At 41.0% G+C, this 27582-nt stretch overlaps 4 protein-coding genes across 5 annotated transcripts in view; 2 read left to right on the top strand and 2 right to left on the bottom strand.

Annotated features, from left to right (window-relative positions):
- Positions 1 to 3267, top strand: part of LOC115015326 (SERTA domain-containing protein 2-like) — a 14637-nt gene extending 11370 nt beyond the window's left edge. The window contains exon 2 of the mRNA XM_029442507.1: positions 1 to 3267. This exon is cut by the window's left edge and continues 556 nt beyond it. Within this exon, the coding sequence (XP_029298367.1) occupies positions 1 to 429 (429 nt within the window). The 3' untranslated portion in view covers positions 430 to 3267.
- A 1967-nt stretch (positions 3268 to 5234) lies between these two features.
- On the bottom strand, positions 5235 to 16941 carry aftpha (aftiphilin a). Of its 2 annotated transcripts, XM_029436410.1 has the most exons (10): positions 16543 to 16941; positions 12125 to 13828; positions 10186 to 10349; positions 9097 to 9226; positions 8810 to 8866; positions 8084 to 8206; positions 7613 to 7676; positions 7137 to 7220; positions 6247 to 6370; positions 5235 to 5744 (listed from the first exon to the last, which is right to left on the bottom strand). In XM_029436410.1, the coding sequence occupies exons 2-10, from the start codon at positions 13790 to 13792 to the stop codon at positions 5603 to 5605; spliced, it is 2556 nt and encodes an 851-aa protein (XP_029292270.1). In that variant the 5' UTR covers positions 13793 to 13828; positions 16543 to 16941; the 3' UTR covers positions 5235 to 5602. The 2 variants fall into 2 exon arrangements, with proteins under 2 accessions (XP_029292270.1, XP_029292278.1); XM_029436418.1 differs by lacking the exon at positions 7137 to 7220.
- Positions 16942 to 17552: 611 nt separating this feature from the next.
- LOC115009802 (galectin-related protein-like) lies at positions 17553 to 22586 on the bottom strand. The gene is made up of 5 exons (XM_029434053.1): positions 22434 to 22586; positions 21369 to 21452; positions 21043 to 21131; positions 19957 to 20137; positions 17553 to 18696 (listed from the first exon to the last, which is right to left on the bottom strand). The coding sequence occupies exons 1-5, from the start codon at positions 22530 to 22532 to the stop codon at positions 18553 to 18555; spliced, it is 597 nt and encodes a 198-aa protein (XP_029289913.1). The 5' UTR covers positions 22533 to 22586; the 3' UTR covers positions 17553 to 18552.
- Positions 22587 to 24273: 1687 nt separating this feature from the next.
- On the top strand, positions 24274 to 27382 carry LOC115009794 (E3 ubiquitin-protein ligase TRIM39-like). Its single transcript, XM_029434040.1, is given in 3 exon segments — positions 24274 to 24465; positions 25077 to 25222; positions 25225 to 27382. Coding segments are annotated over 2 exon segments (1650 nt in total). The 5' UTR covers positions 24274 to 24465; positions 25077 to 25078; the 3' UTR covers positions 26731 to 27382.
- The last annotated feature ends 200 nt before the right edge of the window (positions 27383 to 27582 follow it).

Raw genomic sequence — 27582 nt, 5'->3', positions numbered from 1 at the left:
ATCGAGGAGCTCTGTCCTTCTTCTTCCACTTCCTCCTCCTCCGGCCCGGAGTCGCCGCCTCCTGCTCGTGTTCTGTTTGATGTTGTCATGAAGGAGGAGGAGCGTGGCGTTCAGGAGGTGGAGAGCAGGTTGGACAAACCCCCTCCACCTCCTCTTCCTCCTCCTCCCTCTCCGTCCTCCCCGGGCTCCTTCCTCACTGACTTCGCCCTGGACGACGTCCTCTTCACAGACATTGACACGTCTATGTACGACCTCGGCCCCTGTCCGCCTCCATCGGGAGTGCCGCCATCCAAGATGGCCCCCGTCGTGACGGCGGACGACCTCGTCCGGTCGATGTCCGGGTACGGAGTGGCCGGCGCCCAGAACCAGCCTTTTAAAATAGACCTGGCTGAGCTGGATCACATCATGGAGGTGCTGGTGGGCAGCTGAGAGGACGACCAGACTTTTTATAACTTTTTGTTAATTTTGTACAGTTTTAAAGTTACAACGTGCTTCACGCGGGTTCGATCCCGGAGGATGAAGCTGCTGCACTTCCAGTTTTAAGAAACCATTTGGACTCAACGATCAGCTCTGCAAAGAGCTTTCTATTCGTCAGTGGTGCCATTTGACATGTGACCAGGCCTTTCACGTGTGAGGGACATGCGACCCATCAGATCCCATTTGGTCACATTTTAGCTTACAAAGAATTCCGAATGTTTATAAAGTACAGCAGCTTTCATCACTGAGGTAAAGTGTCGGAGTGAAGAGGACCCGCCGTGTGAATCGTTTCCTCATGGAGGTTCCAGTGACCTCCAGGTTCAGTAACACCAGCGTGAAGTCACGTTTTTCTACCGCTGTCCGAGAAATTGTAAAGAACAAAGATCTCCAGAGACTTTTCTACCGTCGGTGCATGTTTCTACAAACGAGATGATGAGAAATCTCAATAGCATTTATTACAAAACAAAACAATCCAGTGCCTTTTCTAAAAACCTCGATCACGCAGTCACGTCTTGCTGTTGCTCGTCACGTAGCAATACCAACTCTAAAGGAAGTTTTATTCCAAGATGCAGTTTAAATACCTAAAAGTCATCGTTTAAAATCCAGAGCAACAAAGAATGTGAACGTACTTTAAAACAGTTATTTGTTGTTTTAAGTTTTTCTGTATTCTTTCTTATTATCAACCAATCACACACAAGGAAATTGGAAATATTTGTCAGTGGGATCAATTAGTTTTTAATTTAATTTAATTGTTTAATTGGATTTGATAATAAGAAAAATATATAGAATGACCAGATTTTTTATTTCTTGTTTCAAACTAAATTTGGCTTTTTGTTTTTCAAACATCGTTAGCTAAAGATATCCGTCACACTTCCTACCCACACGTCGACTTTGTGTTGTTGTTGTTGTTGTTTTACAATGTGTCACAGTTAGAAACTACTTTAGTCGCACAAAGAGGAGAACATCTCATCGGTTGAGTTGAAACTGGAGCTGAATGTGAAAATAATAATAATAATAATAATAATAATAATAATAATAATAATAATAATAATAATAATAATAATAATAATAAAGAACTCAAGTGAGAATGAAAAGCAAAATAAATATTAATATTATTTTATTTGACAGAAAAGAACATTATTTTTCTACGTTTTTTTAACGTAATTTTGCGACTTTAATCTCAGAGAATTTCTCTTTCTCTTCTTTATGATTTTATAATCTCACAGAATATAAAGTGTCTGTTTGACATGTGGTTTGTTGGCACTCTTTTAACTCAACCAATGAAATGATTTCTTATTGAAATAATGGTTTTAAGAGTTTAACTACGACCTGGAGTAAAACAAAACTCATCCGGAACAATAAAGAAAGTATTTATGATGTGACAAGTGACATTGCAATAACGGAGCTTTTTACTGAACAGTGGTGACGATACAAACGTACGCAGACGTTCCCTTTAGCAGAAACAACTCATAACACAACAGTGAATTATTTATTATCTCTCAGCTCTGTGTGTATTTATTGTAACTCTGGACACTAATATTTGGTTTGTACAGAACATAAATATGTATTCTTGTTAAAGGATGAATCCACCAGATCTGACTGAGGTCACTTTTGGTGGAAGTCTCTTCTATGAAATATTATAGTCATTTAATAAATGATTGGAGGTTTTTTAATACTATGTAATATATTTTAGGATTTCAGCAATGCAAACGCCCTCAATTCAACCTATGCCACAGCGTGTGTGTGTGTGTGTGTGTGTGTGTGTGTGTGTGTGTGTGTGCATGTGTGTGCATGTGTGTGTGTGAGAAAGTTAAATATAGATAAACACTGGGCCAGTTTAAAAAAAACTTTAAATCTAATCTAATCCTTCCTTTCCATATAATCTGTATCTGGATCATTAGTTTATTTAAGGTGTTAGTCATGTTATATGGATCAGAATAATAAATCATGGCCTATATAAACATTTAATCTACATCCTTTAACCCTTGTGCCTCACTCGCCACATGTTTCTCTTTTTAATGTTTAGATCATTTTGGCTGTTTTAAAATGGCACAAAGTCGAACCTCAGCTCTTATCGTAAGTCTAGAATAAACCGTATAGTTAACATACATACATATATTATATCTTTCAATCCGAAGCTTTGGCTTCACAATTGTAATCTTTACTATTTAATTATAGATTTTTAATGTGAGGCACGAAGGTTGAAAGTAAACTGTCGCCACCTGCTGGACAGATGATGTAACAGCAGTACGCACTGAGTCCCAGTTACATGATGATTGTTTGGGTCTTTATATGTTTTTATATTTATGTATCTTTATAGTCCACAGTTTTTAGAGTTGGTACAAGCCATCATACTTATCATAACATGTTTTATACTATACTATAATTTACAATGACAACTCATTTAACTTCACAAACATCTTTAATCACTTAATTTATCTACATCTCCAAGCTGCTGACTCAACCTGCTGTGAATCAGTATGTAGTCCCAGTGCCATGTTTATATAGTGTATACATTAATAAAATACAAGCATTACACACTGCTGTTCATGTAGAATAAGATAAATGGTGCTCTGCGTTTTTAAATATCTGATATCTGTGCCCCTTAGTTCTGAATAAAATAAACTAAAGATTGGACTAGCCAAACCTAAATCCCTATTGTTCTTAGATTTTATCCAATTATTATTTTTAAAACTGGCTCCAGGCTGTTTATCCAGACTCCACTTTGCTGTTTTGTTTGTTTCCATCCAGAGAATGAAAGTTATTTTTCTCATTAAACCAAATGTTGTTATGTTGTGGTTTGTCGCACCACTGTGGCTCCTGGAGGTTTTTACTGGACATGAACAGAAGGGGTGAAACGAGTCGTTACATGAATCTGTGCCTTGTCCTATGCAATATGAGAATTCTTCTGAGAATTATATTTGAATGTGTGAGATGAGGATTCAGTTCTGACGGAGGGGGGGGGGGGGGGGGGTTCCACTTTAGTAATTTTATTTTCTACATTAAAAGGAAATGATCTCATCTGTGTCCTCTCGTCTTTCACTTCTTATCTTTGTCTCTGAATATGTTCGTTATTATCTCTGGATCTTATTAAACTTTAGTGAGTCGGACAAAGCAACAGTTAAAGGGACAGTTCACCTTAAAATACACTCAAAAGTCTGTAATAATACTTCTGTGACATACATATTATAGGATAATTATGTTTTATAAAACTAATACCTTTGAAAAAATATAGAATTTGCCATTTTATTTAAATATTTCATCTTTAAATGTTAAATTAGTTCAAAGAATACAAAACAATTCTGAATAAGATCTTCAGCAACAGGTAGATTTAAGAGCCTTTTTTTAAATGTATTATATTATTTAAAGATGTAATGAAGTTAGTTAATGGAAGATTAAATAGTTTTTAAGTCATTCAAATGATTAAAAAAATTAAATAAGTCAATCCAATAATAAATTGATAATCTTCTTAAAACTTAAAGGAACATTTATATTTAAATTATGCATTATAAAATACAATTTAAATGTCTTTAAATGTTAAATAAGTGATAAAAATACAAAAAATACTGTTAGTTGATAGGCACTTGGGTAAATAACTTAAAAACAAGTAACTTAAATTCATTCTAATATACATCGTATATTTAAGAGCCATTTTTTGTTTTACAAAGCATCATTTAAATTCACTAATCTTTTTAATATATATCGTGTCAGTCTGAAAGAAACAGAAACAAGCAGAGAAGATAACTATTTTAATTTCTTGTGTACACTAAAAGTAAAATTTACACACTTAGTCTCAAAAGAACCCGGGCATGCACAACAACCTTTTGACAGGCTCTTCAAGTGATTCAGTTTTTTTCCATAGGAATTTTCCCGTACATTTTACAGTCCATAGTTTAACTGTACAGTCTAAAGCCACAGTGAACTATGATTACATCCATTTCATCTTTACAATGTGCAAAATCCTCCTGGGAGACGGGGCTGACAGTAGTATGAGCAAAACAATAGAATATTGCAAAACATGAGCGAATAAGAGCGGAAACAACAAAAAGCACTTCATATTAGGAACGGTGTACAGAACCCGACACGTGGAAGCAGAAATTGGTCCCTTAATTCCCTTCTGATGCGAGTCGACCTTCACTGCCGAGAAACGACTTTCAGTGGTTTTAACCAAAATAATCCTGTTTTCACCCCAAAACAACAAAAGAACAGCGAGCGTGGACAACAAGGAAGGAAACGTGTTTGTTTTTTATCCACCGGCCAACAACAGCTGGAATGTGTAAAAAAAAAATCAACATGGAATAAAAATAAAACGTCCAAAAAGATGAAAAGTGAAGAAGATTCACCAGCATTTGATCGGTGGAAGTTTCCCAAAGTAAAGAATAAAATAATAACAATCCTCCTGCGTTCTAGAAACGGTGGATGGACTGCAGCAACGGTGAGCGGGAGACGGACATAAGTTATGTTAAAACGCTATTCAATTACAAAAAGAAGACGCCGCAGAGGACACGGGGGTTAAAGAAACTTTAAAATCTACTGACTGCAGGTAAAAACGAAGGCCTTTCAACACGACGAGGGGACGACACATTCAGCTGGGTTTTGCAGGCAGTGTGGTTTCAAGTTGATAAATATATATAGAGATTTTATATATATATGTATATAAATGTATTAATTTAAACTTACATATATTCCACTTCAGTTTGATTCAAAGAGCTTCAGCCAGTTTCCTTCACAGACAGACACGAACACACTCCCCCCCCCCCCCCCCCCCACAGAGACGTAAAATCATCCAGAAATCATTCAGAATTAAAAAAACAAAAACAAACATTTAATCCCTGATTATATACATGATGATGAACAGCACACACTTCTACACCTTCCTCTATAAATTATCAGCTCTATAAATTAATTAATCTCCTAATCTGTTAAATGTGCAGGTCTGAGCCCCCCCCCCCCCCGTGATCAGAAATGTTTCGCTTTATTAAAAAAAAATATTTAAATTGAATTGAAGTATGAAAGGGAGGAACTAAGCCGCGGCAAGAGAACAGAAGAAGAAGACAACGACAACTTGTTAAAATGGGCCGAGTCAGCGGACAGAGTGGGCGGGGTCAGGGGAGGGGGCGGGGCTTCAGTCCGGCGTGGCCTGGCAGCTGAGCGGCGTCAGCGTGGCGGGAAACATCAGCACTTTGGCCTGCATGAAGGAAAGATCGGGCAGACCTGCGATCACTTTGGCCGCCTCTTCGCTCAGATTCTCCTCTTTCCTCGGCTTCCTGTCGGACAGGAAGACACAGAAACACACAACGCGTCACCACACACACACACACACACACACACACACACACACACACACACCTGATGACACACAACACACACACACACACACACACACACACACACCTGATGACACACCTGCGTACCAATAAGTGTTTCCCCTGTATTCAGCTTTGCAGTGGCGCAACACAATTATGTTCAGCTGCTTAAAATTTCCGGCGATCATTAATATGAATAATTTCTCTCGTGTCACAGAGTTCAGGGCTTGTAAGTCGAAGGATGATGACGAACGTTTGTTTACATTTATTTATCATTAACAAAATAATCTGATTTGGCACGAGAGCGTCCGTCTCTGTGGAGGATTATGAAAGCTACTGGTGGTGTGATACTAAACACAGCTGGGCGCTGATGTCATCCCTGAGATTTTCTTCTTCTGCACTTTGAGAGAAAACATCACATGACCCCCTCCGCCGCCTGTTTCTAATCTCTTTGACCTCTGACCTTGTGGAGGTGCTCGTCTTCTCCATGGTGGACATCAGGCGGGCGAAGGCATCTGCCACCCGACTGCCGGAGCTGCCGGGGTCCAGCTTGGCTGTCGTCAGCTCGTACAGCTCCGGGTCGACTCCTGCAACAACAACAACAGAGAAAAAGAAAAGTCACGGAGGAAGAAGCAAAACAAAGTGTTCAACAGCAGCTGTCAGTCATCAAAAGCATCATCTTCTTCTGCCAGATAGTTTTTAATTTATTGTTTGCACAAAGGATTCCCACGAGGAGAGTTCAGCACGTTTGGTTTGTTGAAGCTGCATTTTATTTTGTAGGGAAAGTTTTTGGCTAAGAATTAAAAAATGCTTCAGATTTCCGGCCAAATTCACAAAGAATAGACACTGAACGCACCATGAAGCGTCTCGCACAGGGGAGAGATGTGCCAGTTATTACTGTTACATAATGTTGGGCATTTTGTGTGCACACATATTATATTATATTATATTGTGTGCACACACACAATATAATATAAGAAATGTTTCAAAGTCGAAACACATGTAAAAGTTAATGTGTATAACTTTTATCACTCAAAAAGTGTGTAAGAATATTATGTTTGACGTCCTTTAAAAATAAATACATTTGAAACATCTTCTGATACATTTGATTCTTTGTAATTGTGTAGTACTTTATTTTCTCTTACCAGGTTTATTGTTATGCACCAAACAACAAGGCAGGGATGTGAAAACCTACTTACAATAAACCTGATCCCCGTTACACACACTTATCACAGTCATCAACTCTGATTTGTCCCGTTTTCTCCCACAGACGAGTGTTACGCGCGTTAGGAGCGAGAAGCGGCGGCGGGAGGTTAATGTAAAGACGAGGAGCGGCAGAGAGCAGCTGCTGACCTGGGATGGAGGGGGAGCTGCTGGAGCCTGAATCCTCCACAGGACCAAAGAAGTCCAGATTTAACAGAGAAGAGCCTCCGCTCGCTGCACGAGGTTAACAAACACAGAGAGAAGAAACCAGAGACATGCAGCAGGGTGAGTGAACACAGAGGCAGCTACATGTCGGACAGGTTGGTCTTCATGCAGAGCGGCCATGTTGTTTTATTAACAGGGTTAAGGAAAGATCCACCTTCACATGAGCTCACTGCGGGTACTTTATACGTCTGCGGCACCAATAGAAGAAGTTCAGCAGAAGGATTTTTCCTTTAATGAACGTTTTACTACAGAATTATCTGATATTTTCATGCTCAGTCAGGATGTGAAAGTTCCAGAGGACGGGAGACTTTTAGGAAACACCGTTAGAAGAAGGGTGAGAAAGGAAATACGGGAGCGTGCAGGGGGTGGGGGGTGGGTGGAGGTGGCAAGGGGTCACCTACCGTCCAGAGGGTTGGTAAGGCCACTGCTGCTCCAGTCAAACTGGACGGGTGGGAGCGCCTCCAGCTGGAGAGGAGAGTGAAGCGTCAGTTTATACGCTCACATGTTCATCCAGTACTCTAGTGTGTGTGTGTGTGTGTGTGTCATGTTCCTTCATTATCAACACTCACACAAATGTACGTTGAAGTAAACCAGAGCACTAAAAGACCAGAGTTCTTCCTCATCCTGACTTTATAATGTCACTCTCCTCCTCCATGTCCAATCAGGTTACCTTGGCAGGCGGCTGTATTAATTGACTTCTGGAAAGTAGCACCTGTATGCATGTTTCAGTGTGTGTGTGTGTGTGTGTGTGTGTGTGTGTGTGTGTGTGTGTGTGTGTGTGTGTGTGTGTGTGTGTGTGTGTGTGTGTGTGTGTGTGTGTGTGTGTGTGTGTGTGTGTGTGTGTGTGTGTGTGTGTGTCCCGTAGGTCTCACCTGGACTGAGTCTGAGGGACAGGAGCTTTTCTCTGGAGCCACTGGAGGCGCCTGGGCTATCGAAGCGATCATCTCTGCTGCAGAGACGGGCTTCACAGGCTCTTTGGTTGGTTCCAGCATCCCCTGCAAACAGAGACACACACAACGCGTGTCAGGCTGTGTGTGAAACTAAAAGTGATGCAACAGCAGTCAGTGAGGAAAACTACACGCGTGTTCCCTGCTGAAAGGAACGATGTGGAGGTTCTTGTGTGTTCTGCTGTGCAGCTTCTGTCAGGAACCTTCCTCTGGTCCAAACAGCTGCAGCTCAGAGATCCTGCTGCTTTACAGGTGAAATGAGAGCTCAGAGAGTAAAGCCCCGGGGTCGAGGCAGAACCTGAGAGATTACGCATCTAAACCGGATCCTCCAGGAGAGAAGAGACATCTGGCTGCAGCCCCGGAGAAGTGGCAGAAACTTTATTTAATAAGAGCTGCAACTCACGATTATTTTACTATTTTCAAAACACTAGAAGAAAGTGACATGATGAACCCTTCTCTCACGGTGACCTCAGACTGCTGCTCATGTGCATCAAAACCCAGAAGATATCCACTTCAGTGACGTTAACGACACAAAGGCCAATGAAAAGTAAACAACTTTATCAATTATTAAGGCGGATGTTGATCATTTGAGGACTATAAACACTCGTGATGTTGCTGAGAAGCTCCTCTACATGATTCCACAACACTCACCAGGCTGGCGGCGTACATGGGCACGATGACCGGCTGCTTCTTCTGCCCCGTGAACAGCTGCACACATTAAAGCAGCAGGTTAGGAGAAACAAAGTCAAAACACATCCAACAGAACCGTCACTGAGAAGAATCTGTGTGTGGCACACGCTTGTGTGGGAAGATAGAGGTTACTAAAGGTCACAGGTCATTAAATCTCTTCTTAATAATAAGGGTCATGTGCTTCCCAAATGTTGGTCTATTTAATACTCCCCAGCTGTGAGGCGTTCCAGGGTCGAGCAGGGACTTACAATATTCCGGGTGTCGATGCCCAGGCAGCAGAGTAGTGCTTTGTTGCAGTAGGAGCCCCCCCACTGGTATCTGAGGCCGAACGACTCGTGGATGTCCTGAAGCTGCGTCCACACGCTGCCACGCACAGACCTGCACCAGCCGGGGGACACGCAGCGAGTCAAATACAAGGCACAGACCAAAAGATGGAAACAGAAAAGATGTAGAATCTCATTTGGATCTTCTCTGCTCCTGAGGAAACGTGCGTTCAAGCAACATCAGGAAGAGAAAAGGAATCCGTCCTCCAGGACAGACATGCCGTGTGAACAGAACTGGTATTATAGTTCACAGTATATCACACAGCAAAGAGTTTGTACGAGAGGCGAGTGTTTAATAAGTTGCACACGACACCTTCAGTGAGCAGCAATACGCAGAGCATGTCGTGATGTTGATGTTCAGGCCGACTGGACTCTGACTACAAGGGTTTTTACAGAGCGACTGTACGATTAGTTATCATTTTATATCCTGCAGTAACGACTTTATTCATTACCAGAGTGCAGCCACAGAAACAATGACTTCTATCGGAGCGTCGAGATGTACAGGAAGTCAGGAGGCGGAGTATAAGACGTCCCTCCCGAGGCTCATTACTCCGTTTCCATTCAACAAAGATCTCAAGTGACCGAGCGAGCAGCCTCTACGGCTGAACACGTCTTTGGTTACAGTCAAAGCTTTTCAAATCAAGCTCTGAATGATTGGATTTTATTACGTTTAGATTTGTTTGTTATTGCTGTTATATAAAATGTCATTTAATGTTATAGTGTGGAAAATGTTGTGTAATCGAACAGATTACTGAACTCGTTACTGATACAGTATTTACTGAACTCTAATAATATCAGTGCATCTTTATCTGCGACTGCAGGATCATCAGGTTCAAACAGAATGAATACACATTAAATATTAACATTATGAAGGAAGCGTCCAGCGTTTGAGTGAAGCACTGCTCATTTGTAGCTTTAAAAATATATATAAATATATAAAAAAGCTCAATTTAAATACTAATAGAAAGAAAAAGCTGAACACTTGTTGCTCGAGGACTTTCTGTTCCCGCTCACCTGTTGCATGGCGACTCCTTCTCGTCCTCGGCTCCTGGCTGTGGTTTGTCCTCTAGATGTCCCAGCAGGATCCTCAGAGACGCCACCTCGTCCTCCACCGAGGGGGCGGAGGTCTGAGGGAAGCTGCTCTCAAACAGCTTCTCCAGCCGGCTCGACAGCGACGCCTGCAGAGAGCACAGCAGCGGTTTACTCGCATCCTACTGCACACTAGGATACTTCTGGTAACGTTCTCATGGCTCAGGAACAAACTGAGGCTGCAGCGGAGAAGTTACCCATCAAGCCTCAAACTGTGGGCGGAGCAAGAGAGTGTCTTCTGCTTTCATTCATGCTCACAGGGCAACGCTTTAGAGCTGATCGTTAGTTTGGTCAGTTTAAGGTGTGTGAAAGCTCAGACTATAATCTGTGTTTGTAGTATAAATATAGATGAGGTGTTAACTTCTGCTAAACTAGAACCTTTGTGCACCCGCAGCACTTCTCACCTGGTGTAGTGTGAGGGAGAGGTTCATGTTGCAGGTGTGAAATATGCTAAACCCACCATGTGGACACATTGAACCTGTTTTCATCTTCAGTGTTTTAGAAAGGTTTGCCACTTTAACTTAGTGAAACGTAGAAAGTTAAATCAGCGACAGATGTTCGACTGACTGATTTTAACTACGATACATAAGTGTTTACAGAAATCTGTTTTTTCCATCCCCACGACAACATATTGCACCCTCGTCTGATGATGTGGCGTTCGCTGGCAGTCTGTGCAGCAGCCAGTACAACAGAGCGCTCCTCACCACACCCAGCTGGGATTAATGCGACAACTTTTTATTTTTGGGCATCTGCAGTACAGATAAGTACAACGCACACATGATGTGTGTCACGGAGTGCACTAACAACCCTAATGTAGACACACCAGAGAACGCTCCTTAAAGCCTGAATGATCAGCATATCACACGTCTTCATTAGGAAAATGCTACAGTCAGAATATCCAAACAAGACCTGACCCGTAGCAAATGTGGGATATCGTCATGTTGGGAATAATAGTGGAATATTTTGTGCATGCAAATCTGTTCTTGGGGAGGACAGAGAGAAAAGGATCCTGGTGCACGATTCTTCACCTCACACTTTCACACTGGCTCTACTGGCTGTCCACCAACGCAGCACCAGGGTGAAGCAGATGCTGCTGCTGCTGCAGTGTTCGGGACTCACTACAAGTCTGTGTGTTAATGGAGTTCAGTTCAAATATCTGAGCCGGTCACATCCTGGGAGCAGAGCCGGCAGGAGTTTCTCTAAGCTCTGAATAAGGAGTGTGTGTGTGTGTGTGTGTGTGTGTGTCACTGTTCACCATCAACACACCACTTCTGATCACACAGTTCTCGCCTCCAGTCACCTGCCCTCTCTCATTACCGGTTAATGCTCATTCCAAACGGAGGAAGTTGGTGAAAGGGCGGAATATGAATATGAACAATCACCAGACACTAAATGTTTTGAAGAGAACTTCCTACTTTTTGGTTTGTGCACAGCAGAACTTATTGATCTACACATATACTGAAGCTTTTCAAAGTCACTACTTTGTGTGTAATTTAACGGTCAGTGACGAGTGTGACTTTATATTTTCCTCTGAAGGTTTCATCCTCTCAGACCTGAGAAGACGTTCAGCATCAGAGTGACGAGAACAGTTTCAAGGATCCTTATCAAAAACATCCGTTCTGTGAAATATCTTTTTATTCCTCTGACATTTTGAGGATTTATTTGTTGAGGTTTTTAGATTTCTGCTTCTACCCTCAATACAAAGAAGTTTGTTGATCAGTTTTCATTGAAACTACTTTCTACCAAAGAAACAGTTCTGTGCTGTAAAGCTCTACATAAATAACATCTCCATATGGCTTCATGGATAATTAACTGCAGCCATGAAGCTTCCCAGTCTGACCAGTTTATTCCCCGCAGTGCTTACCGACTGTCTGTCTGTCCTGCTGGTTTCCTCGCTGACTGCAGGAAGTTCACTTTCATGCCACTCGTCCTCCCGCTCCTCCTCCTCCTCCTCTCTGCTCTCTGCAGGAGGAGCGGTGCTTGGCTCTTCGCTGAACGCCGCCCAGGACTCCCCTTCTTCCTCCTGCTGCTGGTCCCCGAAGGCGCTCCACCCTGCATCCGCCTCACTGTCAGCGCCTTCAGCAGCAGAGCTGAAATTCCCAAAACTTTCGCTGACAGGGAAGTCTGCAAACTTGCCTCCATCCTCCCCCTCGTTTCCACTGGCCTGAAATTTGGGGGAGTTGAAGTCGCCAAAGTCGTCTTCGTCTTTGGCGTTTGTAGCTTCCTGTGCAGGAGGAGCAGGGCTGTCCGGCCTGCTCTCCTCCAGCTGGACATCCAGTTGGTCAAAGTCAGCAAAACCCTGACCACTGAATGAGCCGGCGTCTCCAAAATCCCCAAAGTCCTCGTCCTCGTCGTCCTCTGGCAGCTGGCTGTGGTCGCCGGGCGTGGCGCTCTCTCCTTGGAGGGGCGGAGAGGGCACTGAGCCTGTGGTGCTAATGTCTCCGAACTCCTCGAGAGCGTCCGTCGACAGCGGCCGGCCCAACGATGTCTCCGTCTCAGTCTCAGTCTCCGTTTCCGTCTCATTACCGGATCCCTTCTCATCCGATTGTCCCGCCTCGCAGTCTGCAGCTGCGTCGGGTGAGAGATCGTTTTCACTGCAGCCTGCGGCGTCTTTGGAATCGTCCCTGTCGGCTACATCCACCCCGTTCAGAGTGAGGGGTCTGTTAGTGCAAACTGCCTCTGAGGCCAAGTGCTCCTGTGCAAAGGCTACGTCCCTTTGTTCAGAGTCAGCATCTGTGTGAGAGCCCCGGTCCGTGTTGCACGAGCCGTCCGGGGCCTCAGCAGGACCAGATGTGTTGGGTCCAGTTCTGTTTGTGTCCCTGACATTGTCCTCTGAAGTCGTTCCCTGCTCTACATTACAGTGCTCGTCAGGGCAGGCAGCCTCCTCCAGCGAACTACCTCCCGTGGGATTGTCCAAGTCCTCATTTAGCGTCTGGCTGACGTGTCCTTCTGCATTGGAAAAAGCAGCAAAGTCTGCAAAATCGTCCTCGAGGCTGCCGGTGGGGACGCTGCCCGTGTCCTCAGTGGACGTTCCTTTTATACAAGAGTGGACAGAGTCCTGCGAGGAAGGGCTTCCCTGAGCCTCAAAGGTTGCAAACCCGTTTGTTAGCACCTCTGTTGCTTTACCGTTGCAATCAGCCGGCTCGCTGCCAGCTGTGTCACACAAAGAGAAATCCAGAGCGCTAGGGAGGACCTTTTTCATCTCAGTCCTTTCTGAGGGGCTGCTGCCCAGGTGGCTCCCTGGCACAACGCCATTGGCCTTGGGCCGCTCATTGTTCGGGCCGTGTGTGCCATTAGAGGAGCTGTGGCTGAATGCCAACACCCCTCTGTTGTTGAGGTTCTCCGGCGGGGAGGTGGCGGTCAAAGCTTGATTCTGGTTAAAAGTGGTCGGGGTGTCGAATTCTGTGAAGCTGATGCTGTGTGGGACCCCAGAGAAGGTGCCGAAGTCTCCAAACTCGTTTTCCTCCTCCTCTGCACCGTCCTCCATCGGGGGCGGAGAGGAGCTGTACATGCGGATCACATCTGGCTCCATGATTCTCTGGCAATCAACGAATCCTCCTGGCTACACCTGAGACAGCGAGAAAACACACGATCAGAAACAAATAATCTGGCAGAGCAGACAATAAAAACACGTTTAAGCCCCATGCTGGCTTCAGAAACACGAGCAGTACATAAGGGCAGCTCTTGTGGTGCTGCAGGGCCACGGAGCTTGATGTGTGGTTTGAGCCGAAGCAGAAATTGAATCACTGAAGCACTAAAAGAGGACAGAACGGCGTCAGATTGACAGTAATATACATGTGAATTCATGCGTTTACAGAGAACAACATCAGGACAGAGAAACACTGCTTATGGATTCTCTAATAATGAACTCAACACTTAAGAAATCAACAATCTTGACTTTATTCTGGTTTCTCCTAGAAAACTACTATTTTTCCTCTCTGCTCAACTCTTACTGCCAAAAGTGTCTTATCCAAACATGAAACCCAGATGTTATCGTCACCACCTGGTACAACACTTTTAAATACGTCCTTGGAAACCTTTTGCTGCTATAAAGTTCCTGGATGTGTTCCAGAAGCCTTATCCTTATGTTTTACTGTGTGCAGACAGTCCATTAGAATCTCAAAACAATCCACCGTTTACATAATAATACAGTATGTCCATAATCCTCAGATCTTTTCTAACCCTTGGAAACAACTGTAGCGAGATTTATTTGTATTTTAAGTATTTGAGGATTAATGACAAAAAAAAGCATTCAAAAGATGAATTCTGTGTAACGCTTTAAAAAAACTAAATGTTTTTTTAATTAGTTGTGTTAAGTTTAAAAGCAGTTTCTGCCTGAAGAATATTATTGAAATAAATATTTAATTATCATCCTTAACTCCTTATACATGTTGAAGCGCATCTTTTCCTGCGTCGACACCAGAACATTGATCAGTAACGATCTTTCTGACAAGTCTTCATAATCACGACTGTAAATTTTACATCTTTAGCTTTTTTTCTAACCATTTTCTGTTATTTTATAGCTGAAATATTTAATTGATTATTTGAAACAATGAAGGGATTTGATTGAAAAGAATCACTGATTGCAGTCCAACTTAACTTATAGCAAATTACACCGTTCTTTTATGGACCTTCCTAAGAAGTTATTAGGAAATTAAAAATCCTACGTGACCCAAAAGTTTCTGATATAAAATGTATGATCTCATGAGCGGCACAAACAGGAGTTTCTTTGGCTTCCAACTAAACGAGGAAGCTCCGTTTGCATTCTCGCACAGAGCGGGAGAAGTGGGTGGCGTCTGAAACGTTTATTTGCCTTGTTGGCCTTATCTGAATACCTGGGAGCAGGTACGTTTACACCCAGCCCAGGCAGCGCTGACTAGGAATACAAGTCATGCAAGTCCAGAAAGACGAGTTAACGACAAAGGACTATTTCAAAAGAAATAAAAACATGAATATGTTGCCTGCTCCTAATTGGTTACCAAGGAAACTAAACTGTCATGTACCTCCAGCCGCATTTAATCATTTAATTTGTCTGTCGGCTGTGTTGTGCTCTCATCGAGCCAGAAATAAGACCCAATTTAAGTGACTCTTTAGCAGTGGTGGAAAGTAACTTAATGTTGAGGTACTTGCACTTTACTGGAGTATTTCCATTTTCTGCTACCGTTTAGTTCTACTCCTCTACATCTCAGAGGCAAATGTTACATAACATATATATACATATAAATAAACTAATACATGATGATGTAATATTATAGGTTACGATAATATAAGACTTCATTGATGCATTCACAAGCTACCATACATAAAGTAACATTAGTTAAAAATAGCTCCACCTTTACCAGCAGCAACATTTAAGTGATCAATAATGCAGCAATAATTATAATCCAATGAATCCATTGTGCAAGAGTACTTTTCGTGTTGGTGCTTAAAGTGTATTTTTAAGCTGATATTGTTATTTTGAATGCAGGGCTTTGTAACACTGTGGTATTGCTACTTTGACTTCAGTAAAGGATTTGAGTATTTCTTCCACCTGTTCAGTGAAAGCAGCTGTTTTGGACCATAAAGTTCATTTATAAGCAAACACAATATGTTATCTACTAGGACGAGTTGTCACCTTTCTGACAAGGTTAGCATCTTTTCACAACTGTTTATTTCATAATCTACACACACAAGAACAACCGGCTCAGGCAATTCCTCGAGTTAGCCAAGTTTCACACATTTTCCTCTAGTTGTCTGACGTTTTAGTGAAGCTAGGAGGAGGCTAACGATGCTAAATATGTAGGTGCCTAGCTTAGCAGGCTAACAGGATAGTGCTATCGTTAGCTAAGTAGAAACCTGACAGCTGAATAGAGTTTAGTATATCTAATAACGACTACACAAGGATTGATCTGACATGAAGCTATCAGCTAGGTTAGCTTTAACTAGAAGGCATCTAATTAAACTACAAGGCCCAGACACTTCGCTGAGATGGGGTGTAACGGTAGCTAACTTAGCTTAGCAAGCTAATTCATGAGCGATGTTACCAGTGAACGTGTCATTAGTTTGTCGCCACTTGGCCGTGACGTTATATTGTTAAACACGGTTATCTCAGGCATATAAAGGCTAGCAAAGCAACACCATCACACACAGGTACGTGTGAAGTCCACTACCTCAGCTAACTACGCAGCTAGCGACAACAACAAGCATCTTCCCTGAACATCCAGCTAGCTTTAGCCTCAGCCGATCCTCATCATCCGGCTTGCTTTGACAGCAGGTGTCTTAAAAGAAAACAGGTGAGCTAACCGTGAGATGTGTTCCGCTGATGTCCATGACTCAGTTAAAGCCAGCACCGTCCATACGTTGTGAGAATGAGCCAGTTGGAGAGTCCAGGACGGCTGAAAGTGAACCAGAAACTGAAGGTTGAGTCAGCCGGCTGCTGCTGCTACCCTGCCTCAATATCACCCAGCATGCACCGCTGTGACAGGTTGCTTCTCTCTGCTGGGCTGTTCGCTTCTTCCAAAACTTTCCATGTTTAACAGGTACATCACTTGAGACTGCACATTACAGCGAAACACCTTTTCCAAACAATCTGGAACACTGTTGAACTATTTCACTGGTGGCTAACATTTAAGTACCAGACAATATTTATTGTTCTGTGACTTCTGTGTGGGCTGGGTCAGGCTGCACCCCCGGCCTGCACCCCCGGCCTGCACCTGCTGAGGAGAGACTCTTAAATACTATTTTATTTAATAGACAATCTTGTTTTTTTGTTTTATTTATGCCCTACATACATCATTTGATAAAATAAATCATGGTTTAATAAATATTAGTGAAATATTTGAAAATATATAGAAATATCTACAAATTATCATCAAAATACGTGAAAGAAATCTATAAAATATGCCAAAAACTTTAATAAAATATCTTTAAAAGATTATATAATATCCGAAAATTATTATTAAAAAGTCCAAAACATACAAAATACTGTATAAGTAAAATAAACGGGAAATATGCGAGAATACACACAGTTTTTGTAAAAATATCTGTTCTTAATGATCTTAGATTTCCTACGATTTGTGCACTTTCTATAAGAATGAATTGGATATTTAGTTGTTTTCCTCCTCTCACAAATTAAAAGAATAAGCGTAGGCTCTGAGATGAAAAAATGACATTACTTTTGATACGTTATATACTAAACTGTGATAATAATTAATAGAATACATTATATTGAATACAATTATGAAAATAATCCAGATACATTATTACTTAAAAGAGAATTATGACCATTTTTTAATTTGCTCACCGAGAGGAAATACAGTCATTAATCACTTTATTTTGAAAACTATACAAAAAGAAGTTACAGTACTTTTCATTGAATATAAAGACACAGTCACACACAGTGTCTTAGTTCATACAAATATTCATGTGCATATACCTTTACTATGGATGGCAGCAGGACCTCCCACTGTGTGCTTTGAGGTAGTCATCGCGCTCGGATCACAGAGGCCTCACTGTCCTTGTCTTCATGCTTTGTTTACTCATGATTACAAAATCTGATTGTCTTTTTTTAAAAGCATACAAAGAAATATAAAAGCAACCCCACCCACAGTCTGTGTGGCCTTCAATTCTGCTCTTTATTTTTAGGAGACATATAATGTATATTATAATATTTACAGTTGCAGTAGTTGTTTCCAGCATTAAAGGAATAGGTCGGATTTCTTTTGAATTGGGTTTGTATGAGGTACTCATCAATGGACAGTAGATGGCAGTCAGCACGGCCACAGTTTGGAGAAACAGACCAGCTCGGAAACTAAGCAACGTACTGCTGTGGACGGGGGCAACAGCTACATGTATTATAGCCACCTATAAGAAAGGCCCACCTAAATAAATATCAGTTTAAGTGTTCACTACATTTAGAATACTTTCAAAACGTTCCAGCGTCAGACAGGCCTGAAGCCTTTATCTGGTCAAAGGCACCAGACTCCATTGACAAAAACAGCGATTTCACCTGCAGAACAAGTTGCTCGTCTACCGCTGCCTCGATTGGTTACTTAAGTTTGTGTTACTGAGCGACTGATGAATCCGAACTAACTTATTTTAAGTCCCACAATAACAATTCCCAAATTGAATTTGATAGATGTAGTTCTTTTTGGTTGTTTTTTGTGTTTTCAACAAAGTCACAAATGGCATGCATCACGTATTTGTCACCAAAATTGAGACTCCAGAGTGAACACAGAGCGGGTTCAGACGAGGTGAGTCCTGGCAGGTTGAGATCCATGTCTTCAGAAAGGGGCTTCTGTTCAGTCCTTTACCTCAGGCCAGTTTAGTGATGCTGACGCTGCCTTTGATCCACAACGTGTCGATGTCGCCGAGTGACGTCAGTCTGTGGTGGAAGTCAAACAGCTTCTGTCCGTCCACAAACACCCGGAAACGACTTTGTTCACAGTGAATCTCAATCTGGGAGGAGAGAAAAAGTAGAATCTTCTCAACATCTGCTTGAGTCAGATATCACACGAGTGTAAACAATAAGCTCACATTACATCTTCAAACTGTTTGATATTAAGCGGGTAGTTCACCCCCAAAATGACCATTTGTATCGTACATTTCTTTATAGTCCACATATTTATGTGTCATGTTAATCCCATAATGTTGCATCTGTGCTAGTTATCTGTTCATATATTATATATGTATACATATAAACAACCATACCTTCACATATCACAGGATACAGTTTTTTATGTTATTTACTTATTCATATGTATATATTTGACCAAATCCTGCATTTTATTATTGCACCATTATGTTCCTGCACTATTTTATTCTTTTGTTGCATTGTTGGGATTTAAGATTTGAATTGCCAACAACTAAACTGTAACTAATGTGCATCTGACAATAAAGCCTTTGAATCTTATATTTGTATATTAATTAATCACCCCACGATGCCTTTAAGCTTAGTTTTTTCTTGCAGGGAATGAAGAATACAAAAACTAAGAAAGGTTTGTGGAAAACTTTCTCCACAAAAACACAAAGTGGCTCATAAAAAAGACAAAGAAAAACAATATCCTCCAAACCCTAATAAAAACACATAAAACCTACATGCTGCCCCCGCGACCCGACCCCGGATACGATGGATGGAGAGTACCAACAGAAACTAAACTAAACTAGCAGCTCCAGTAAGGAACCCCAATCTTCCCTTCTCCGGGCCACATCCTCGATCTCTAAGGGAGACGCCACCCGCCTGAGGAAACACATCTCGGCCGCTTGTACCTGTGATCTCGTTCTTTATTAAATAAATAAAAAAATTACAATTAAATTATTTAAAAAAAATAAAAATAATAATAATTTAATAAATAAATAAATAAAATAAAATAAAATAAAATAAAATAAAATAAAATAAAATAAAATAAAATAAAATAAAATAAAATAAAATAAAATAAAATAAAATAATTAAAAAGGAGGGTCTTTACTTTTTCATGTAAGAACAAAATGTGACCATTGGACCAAATCATTGGACATTTGATGTCAGGACTAATTGTTATTATTATATATATATAATTATTTCGTGCTCATGTTGGTCTGTTTGCAGATTTTAGTCGTGCTGAACAAGTCTGCGTGAAATATGTCTGTACCTCACACTCTGAGATAAATGTGTGGTACAAACACAAGCTGGCGGACGCCACGTGAAGACTTCTGCACAGATTGAGAGTTTGCTGGTACCTTGAACGGCAGGTCTTGGATGAAGGGGAAGAAAGGCACGAGCCTGTCGACGTCTCCCCAGGATCCAGACTCACACGCTCTGCGCAGGACTTGTCGGTCCCTGAATCGAACACAGAGCTCCAGAGCCACATCGGGCGGAGGCTCCTCTGTTCCACGGCCACACGTCAGGGCGATGTAGAACCTAAAACAGAGACGAACGGCAGGAATAAATCTGACTGACTTTATATAAAGGATTCAGAGTAGATCTATACACAAACTGATATTTTACTTAAGTAAAAGTCCTGCATCGTAAAAGTACAAAAGTATTAAGTAAGTAAGTACCAAAACTAAAAGTAATTATTATGCAGAACGGACATATTTATTATATCACTGGATTATAATTAGTGAGCCATTAATATATGTACATTATTTTAATTTTGCAGCTGGTATCTTAATCCGTAATACTTCATCATTATTCTTTAGTTGATTTATATTTTGCATTAATAATATGAACCGGAAAAGTGACTCGTAATAAATGTGGTCAAATAAAGGAGTAAAAAGTACAATATTTCTTCCAAATTGTACCTCAAAATTGTACTTAAGTACAGTACTTCAGTAAATGTACTTAGTTACTTTCCAGCACTGCAAACAACAAGCTCCAACTGGAAGATTAATGGAAGAAATATTTAAATATTTAGCTGAAGTTAAAGTAGTAATGCTACAGTGTGACCATCACTAAGTTTGCAGCTGGGTGTCTTAATTCATAATAATTCTAACTGTAATTTATTAGCTGATTGTTATGTTGTGTTTTTATTGCAGACAAAGCTTCTTTTTGTGCTTTTTTTGATTTAAAATTGGACTTTTGTGTGAAAATGGAAGATAAAGATTTATTTTCTTGTGATGGAAACCGTAGAGTTCTTTCTTTCTGAATTCTGATGTATTATTAGTATTTTTATTATTTTTAGATTATTATTATTACTACTACAGTATGTAAAGAATTTAAGCCAAGACCCCGTAAAAGCTCATCAAATGTCAGCAACAGGAAGAGTTAGCGGTTCCTGTTTGCTGAGGAGCCACACACGTGCAGACACCGATCACCAGATTTACCTGTCAGGACGTGAGTCCACAACGCCGACCATGACGACCTTCTTCCCCGGACACATCCCACCTGTGATGTGACCTCTGAAAGGAACTGCCTGCGCACGCACACGCACACACACACACACACACACACACCACACCACACACACACACACACACACACACACACACACACACACACACTATATACTATATAAAAGTATTTGAGCCACTGTGAGAGGAACACATCTGACATCTTCACAATAACGTTGAAATATTTTTGGGAAACATTATAAAAATAAAGTTTGTTAAATTTGATATAAATAAATAAATACATTTTGAGAAAAAGTTACCAGATTTTTCTCAGCTTCTCTGTCAGGAGGACGAACACTCGGTTTATTTTTATCCGTCGCACTTCTCTGAGGAACAACCCATTTCTGAAACAAATGAAAAATACATCATTTTATACATAATTTCCAGAAATAACTGGAAACATTTAGATTATTTGAAAGCACTTGACATGTTCGCAACACAATTAATAGAATAAAAAAAGAGGTAAATAGCTCCAATTATAAGAAAAAAGGTATATATCTTTCATCTTTAAAGATTTTATTATACCATTTGACAGTTTTATCAGTTATTTTAGTATTTAAACGTTTAATAGTCTGAATATATTCAATCACTTTTGACGTTAAGATTTGTTTTACACAATATATAATCTTTCAATCGAGTGAAAACAGTGAAGTGAAAGAATGAAGTTTTCTTTTTAATTAAGTCAAAGCAACATAATTCACAGCGTGACGTCACACGCCCTGTGACCTGCACGTGCTGTGTCAAATCTGAGAAACCAGAAATTCAAGGACTTCAGATTTACCTTCAAAATAAAAGCAGCTAAAAAAAAATGTTTTTATGATCTTTTCTTAAATTTTATTCTTAGCTTTTTCTATCTATACTTTCAGAACTCTAAAAATTATTATTATTATTATTATTATTGTTTTTAAGACATCATGTACTTAGTTACTTTCCACCACTGTTTGTGTAAAACAATTACCGGCACCAAGCAAACACATTTTCCTACTGAATATATTTCCTACAGTAGCTTTATTTTAATTGTGTATCAACATAACTCAGTTAATATATTTAAAATGCTGCCACATAAGTATACAAACGAAGCTTTTATTTTGTTAATTCTAACCGGAAGCTGCAGTTTCATGCTGGGCAGTTTGACACCAGTTGAGACGACAAAAAGTTATTTCAAAACTAAGAAAACGAGTTTCAAATCACCTCAAAATAAAAATGAAATCCCAAAAATTAATCTGATACATTAAACGCACTGATCCGGGTCCTCCGTGCTGTGGTAGTTTATATAATCTCTCACCTGCTTCCTGTTTCTCAGGTGTGTTGAAATGTAAACTCACCTTCCTGCCCTGCGCTGTCACTCTGTGTGTGTCAGCCATGTCGTTTATCTGAGGAAGACAAACAGCAGAGAATGAGCTGCAGGTCCAGTTTGTCTGCATGCCTCCGACGTCGACTGAGTCAACGCTGACGTAAAAGCTTCAACCTGCCTCATTACACACGCACGCACACGCACGCGCGCACACACACACACACACACACACACACACACACACACACACCCTGCTCTGTTGGTCAGCTGCTCCTGCATGCCTTTCTCTCTCAGGTCAATAACAAGAGGGCTTATTGTGAGGCTGTGACCGCAGGCAAAACCCCAAAATATTAAATCCTCTACAGACTTTCTCCCTGCTGAGTTTAAGTATTTTATTACCTTTTATTTATTCCCTAAAACAACAAGTTTCTCATGTTCATCATTTATTCTAACAATGGCAAAAACAATCTGATTATTGTTTGTGTAGAAGTAATCCATACCTGTAGTTCACAGCTGTTCACAGGTGTTTTCATGGGCTTTGTTGACAATAAGAGAAATATAGAATATCAACAGATGTGTACTTTAAAGCAGCGGTGGAATGTACCACAGTACATTTACTCAAGTACTGTACTGAAGTACAAATTCATGGTACTTGAGTATTTGGATTAGATGCAACTTTATACTTCTACTCCACTATTATTCATCTGACACATTGAGGTACTTTTGTTGGATGTTTGTGATGCACTGTGTGATGAAGTGCATGGATGGACATGGATATCTCGGCAACCGTGCAAATCTAGAACTTAGTGAGGCTGTTTATAATGCGGGCAGGAGTGTGCAATATACGAGTTATATTAACCCAGTGGTTCCCAAAGTGGGGGCCGCCCTGCTAGCATAACATGGACACGTTTATGACAGGGCTCCCAGGGGGGGCTCGAAAATATTTTTATTTACAAAAGGGGGGCCCAGCAGTTATAATATTTCTTAATTTTAGATTGATTCCAGTGTCATACATCTCATGACAGATGACCAGCTGAGAGAGTATCTGCCATCCTGTGGTGATCGACTGGCTGTTTTTGGATACTGCAGACGGAAGGAAAGAGAACCCAGCAAGACAAAGCTTTTTCAGCGACTTAGAGGAAGGCTCTCAAGAAACAAACATGATCATGTGTCTGAAAGAGAGCATCAAACTCCTCCAAAGAATAATAGAAGATAATATCACAGTCAGGGAACTGCATGAAAAGATAAAATTACAACCAAGAAGAGAGACATTGCCTGTGACATCAATCTGGTGGAAGACAATAGTGATGCTACTGCTCAAGAAGGTGAAAAGACACATGACGGAGCAGACATGTATCACTTCTCTGCAGACACATCTGCAACAGACCATGTGGAGATAAATACTTCAGATGTCATTTTTGTTGGAAACAGCACCATTTCTGCAAATGCAAGCAGTGACAGTGTTTCCATTTACACCACAGTCAACTCCACTGATGCGTCTAGTTTGCCAGAACATGAAACATTGCTTCATGTCAGTGCTTTAGAGGATAGTGGCATTGTGACGTTACACACAGGAAGCATTTCTCAGATGGAGTACTCCAGTCTTGATGACACCTTACCTCTCTCTCTGGAGCTGTCTTTGGAATCATCCATGTCTCCCTCCATGGATGTGTGGCAGGAACAAGCCAATCAGAGAGAAAGAGTGAAGAAGATTATTGTTATTATGAGACTTTTTTATCTCATAATTATGACTTTCCATTGAGATTATTATTTTTTTTACTGGCGGAAATAGGTTTCCATAGACACCTCACGTTCAACCAGACACATTCTTGTAACGTCACTAAAGTCATGTCTAAACATGAGGAAACAACACCTGACAAACAGCTGCAGGAGGAGGAGCAACACAGGAGGAAGGAGAGCTTCACGTCACACTGCAGAAGTGAAAGTAAAGTTTGTCAGAGTGGAGCCACGCTGCAGTCGAGACAAGTCTCAGTTTCTCTCTAAAACAAACTGAATTCATCAGATCTTTGTCAACAACACAGCAGAGTCTCTGCCAAACACTGGTGAGTACAGCTGATCATATTTACACTTTCAACAAGCAGGATTCACAACTTCAGCTCTACTCTTTCACTTTAAACTCGGGAAGGTATATAATTATATAACTAATGTTTGTCCAGAGAGCCACGATACAGTATCCCACTTTAATAGATTTAAACAATCTCTCTGTCACTTCTCAGGACTTTTGTAAATTGTTAGAGTCACTTCTGCTTTCCTGACATTCTTACTGACACTGATCACTTCCTACATACTGCTTCCTGTTTCCTGTAGCTGTTTCACATTAAAAGCTTTCCATAAGAGAACCAGCCGGAGGCTTTTAAGATGAAGCAGCTAAAGAAACATTATCATCATCAAGTAAGCAGAGCTTTGTTAGCAGTGATATTCTCTAATAACAATTGGTTTACACAACAGGATGTTAAGTTAAGGCAGCACGAGTTAAATGCTCGTGGTTTCTCACAGCTCGACGTGGTGCAAGTTAAAACAAAGCATATGATTCAAAAATACGTTGCAAAAGGTGATATTAAAAAATAACAGCAATCAGACTTCTTTCTTTCTATTCAAATAATTAAAACTGTTTTTGAATAAAGTATTTTTTTCTTCCACACTACATGTGCAGATATGGCTGCTGCAAACTATCTGCAATCTGAAGACCAGTTCCTGTGCTCCATCTGTCTGGATGTGTTCACTGATCCAGTCACCACATCATGTGGACACAACTTCTGCAAAAACTGCATCAATGCACACTGGAATACTAATGACCAGTGTACCTGTGTCCGATGTGTAAAAAGGCTTTCAGCACAAGACCTGAGCTCCATGTCAACACTTTCATCTCTGAGATGGTTGTTCAGTTCAGAGAGTCAGAGCAACAGAAAACCAGCAGCAGCAGCAGGTCAGAGAAACAAGTTGATAAACCAGGAGAAGTTCCCTGTGACGTCTGCACTGGAACCAAACTGAAGGCTCTGAAGTCCTGTCTGGTGTGTCTGACCTCCTACTGTGAGACTCACCTGGAACCTCATCTCACAGCGTCAAGCCTGAAAAGACATCAGCTGATCGATCCTGTGGAGAATCTGGAAGACAGGATGTGTACGAAGCACGATAAACCTCTGGAGCTGTTCTGTAAGACCGACCAGACATGTGTCTGCATGCTCTGCACTGTTTTAGACCACAAGATGCATGATGTTGTTCCTCTGAAAGAAGAATATGAAGGAAAGAAGGCCGAGCTGGGGAAGACAGAGGTTAAAGTTCAGCAGATGATCCAGAAGAGACGACTGAAGATCCAGGAGATCAAACAGTCAGTCGACTTCAGTAACAAAGATGCAAACAGAGAGGTGGCAGAAGGTGTTCAGGTCTTCACTTCTCTTAAGGAGTCTGTTGAGAGAGGACTGGACGAGCTCATCAACACGATCAAGGAGAAGCAGAAAACAACAGAAAAACAGGCCGAAGCTTTCATCAAAGAGCTGGAACAGGAAATCTATGAGCTGATGAAGAGAAGGACTGAGGTGGAGCACCTCTCACAGTCTGAAGACCAACTCCATCTTCTCCAGAGTTTCCAGTCCCTAAACATCCATCACCAACCACCCACCAAGGACTGGACAAAGGTCAGGGTCCCCCCACCATCATATGAGGGGACTGTGGTGAGAGCTGTGGCTCAGCTGGAGGAGACACTCAGTCAAGAGATGAAGAAGCTGCTTGGTGAAGCTGAGCTGAAGAGGGTCCAGAAGTATGCAGTGGATGTGACTCTTGATGCTGATACAGCAGATCCTTATTTAATTCTGTCTGATGATGAGAAACAAGTGAGTGATGGTGATGTGGAGAAGAATCTCCCAGACTACCCAAAGAGGTTTTCTAAATGTGCTTGTGTTTTAGGAAAGCAGAGTTTCTCTTCTGGTAGATTTTACTTTGAGGTTCAAGTTAAAGGGAAGACTAACTGGAGCTTAGGAGTGACCAGAGAGTCGATCAACAGGAAGGGACCTGTCTCACTGAGCCCTCAGTTTGGTAACTGGACTATATGGTTGAGAGATATAAATGAGTACAAAGCTCTTGATGCCCCTCGAGTCCTTCTCTCTCTGAAGTCTCAGCCTCAGAAGGTGGGGGTGTTTGTGGATTATCAGGAGGGTCTGGTCTCCTTTTATGACGTAGATGCTGCAGCTCTCATCTACTCCTTTACTGGCTGCTCCTTCAATGAGAAACTCTTCCCATTCTTCTACCCGGGTCAGAATGATGTTGAAAACTCTGCACCTTTAATCATCTCTTCTGTCAGAGTCGACTAATCACTTACGTTATTTCATGTATTGATTTAATTCTATTCAAGGGAATAAACGTAGATATTTAGAGGTAACACTGTAGTTTACATCTTATGTTCTACAGAATCCGTTTACTGTGTTGATTAAGTTACATTTCATTGTTAAGATTTATTTTATTATGTGCATACTTTACATTGCCAACACTATAAATTGATGCATTGATCTTTTCAACCCTGCATCATGACACACGTTACGTGCAGAATATCAATGTAAACCTCTGATAAAAATTATTTTCACTTCCATAAGGAATCATTGTTTATAATAACCACAAATATGTCAAGTTGCAGTTTGCAGCATTTTAGCAAAATTACTCAAAATCAAAGTTTATCGTTTAATTCTTCTTTTTGATGTGCATCCACAGAAACATATTGCTGAATATTTCAATGTCATAAGGCTTCTATTAAGAGTAAGGCATAAAACATGCCTTTAGTATGTTCAGAATACAGTATTTGTTGTTGTTATACCGACATAAAAAGTTAACTGACAAAGTAAATTAATAGAATAGATGCCGACGGCGATTCCTATTTTGTGTGAAGGGTGGTTTACTTAATTACTGGTAACTTGAGTCTAAGAAATGTGTAAACATGTGATTGTGAAATAAACTAGTTGTTGAACACAAGACCTGAGTAAGCAGTGACTTGAACACCAAACACTGAACAGAAGAGCCTGGTAAAAACACAAGTTGTATTTCATGACAAATACATCGTGTTTCCTGTCGCTCATCAATCCAGCAGGTGAAGGACGAACTCTGCCACTACCAATGAGAAGTACTATATACAGAGAGGGAAATACTGCATTTAAATACATTGAATAGCTGTC

Source organism: Cottoperca gobio, chromosome 1, assembly GCF_900634415.1.
Source record: "Cottoperca gobio chromosome 1, fCotGob3.1, whole genome shotgun sequence".
In the NCBI taxonomy this organism is placed as follows: Eukaryota; Metazoa; Chordata; class Actinopteri; order Perciformes; family Bovichtidae; genus Cottoperca; species Cottoperca gobio.
This window is presented reverse-complemented; position numbering and strand designations above follow the sequence as displayed.

Coding starts and splice junctions, on each gene's coding strand:
- aftpha (XM_029436410.1), bottom strand. CDS start 13,792: ATGGAGCCAGATGTGATCCGCATGTACAGCTCCTCTCCGCCCCCGATG. Junction 10,350..12,124: donor GCAGGACAGACAGACAGTCG/GTAAGCACTGCG, acceptor TGCTCTCTGCAG/GCGTCGCTGTCGAGCCGGCT. Junction 8,207..8,809: donor CCATGTACGCCGCCAGCCTG/GTGAGTGTTGTG, acceptor CTCTGTTTGCAG/GGGATGCTGGAACCAACCAA.
- LOC115009802 (XM_029434053.1), bottom strand. CDS start 22,532: ATGCAGACAAACTGGACCTGCAGCTCATTCTCTGCTGTTTGTCTTCCT. Junction 21,453..22,433: donor TGACAGCGCAGGGCAGGAAG/GTGAGTTTACAT, acceptor CATTTGTTTCAG/AAATGGGTTGTTCCTCAGAG. Junction 20,138..21,042: donor GTGGACTCACGTCCTGACAG/GTAAATCTGGTG, acceptor TCTCTGTTTTAG/GTTCTACATCGCCCTGACGT.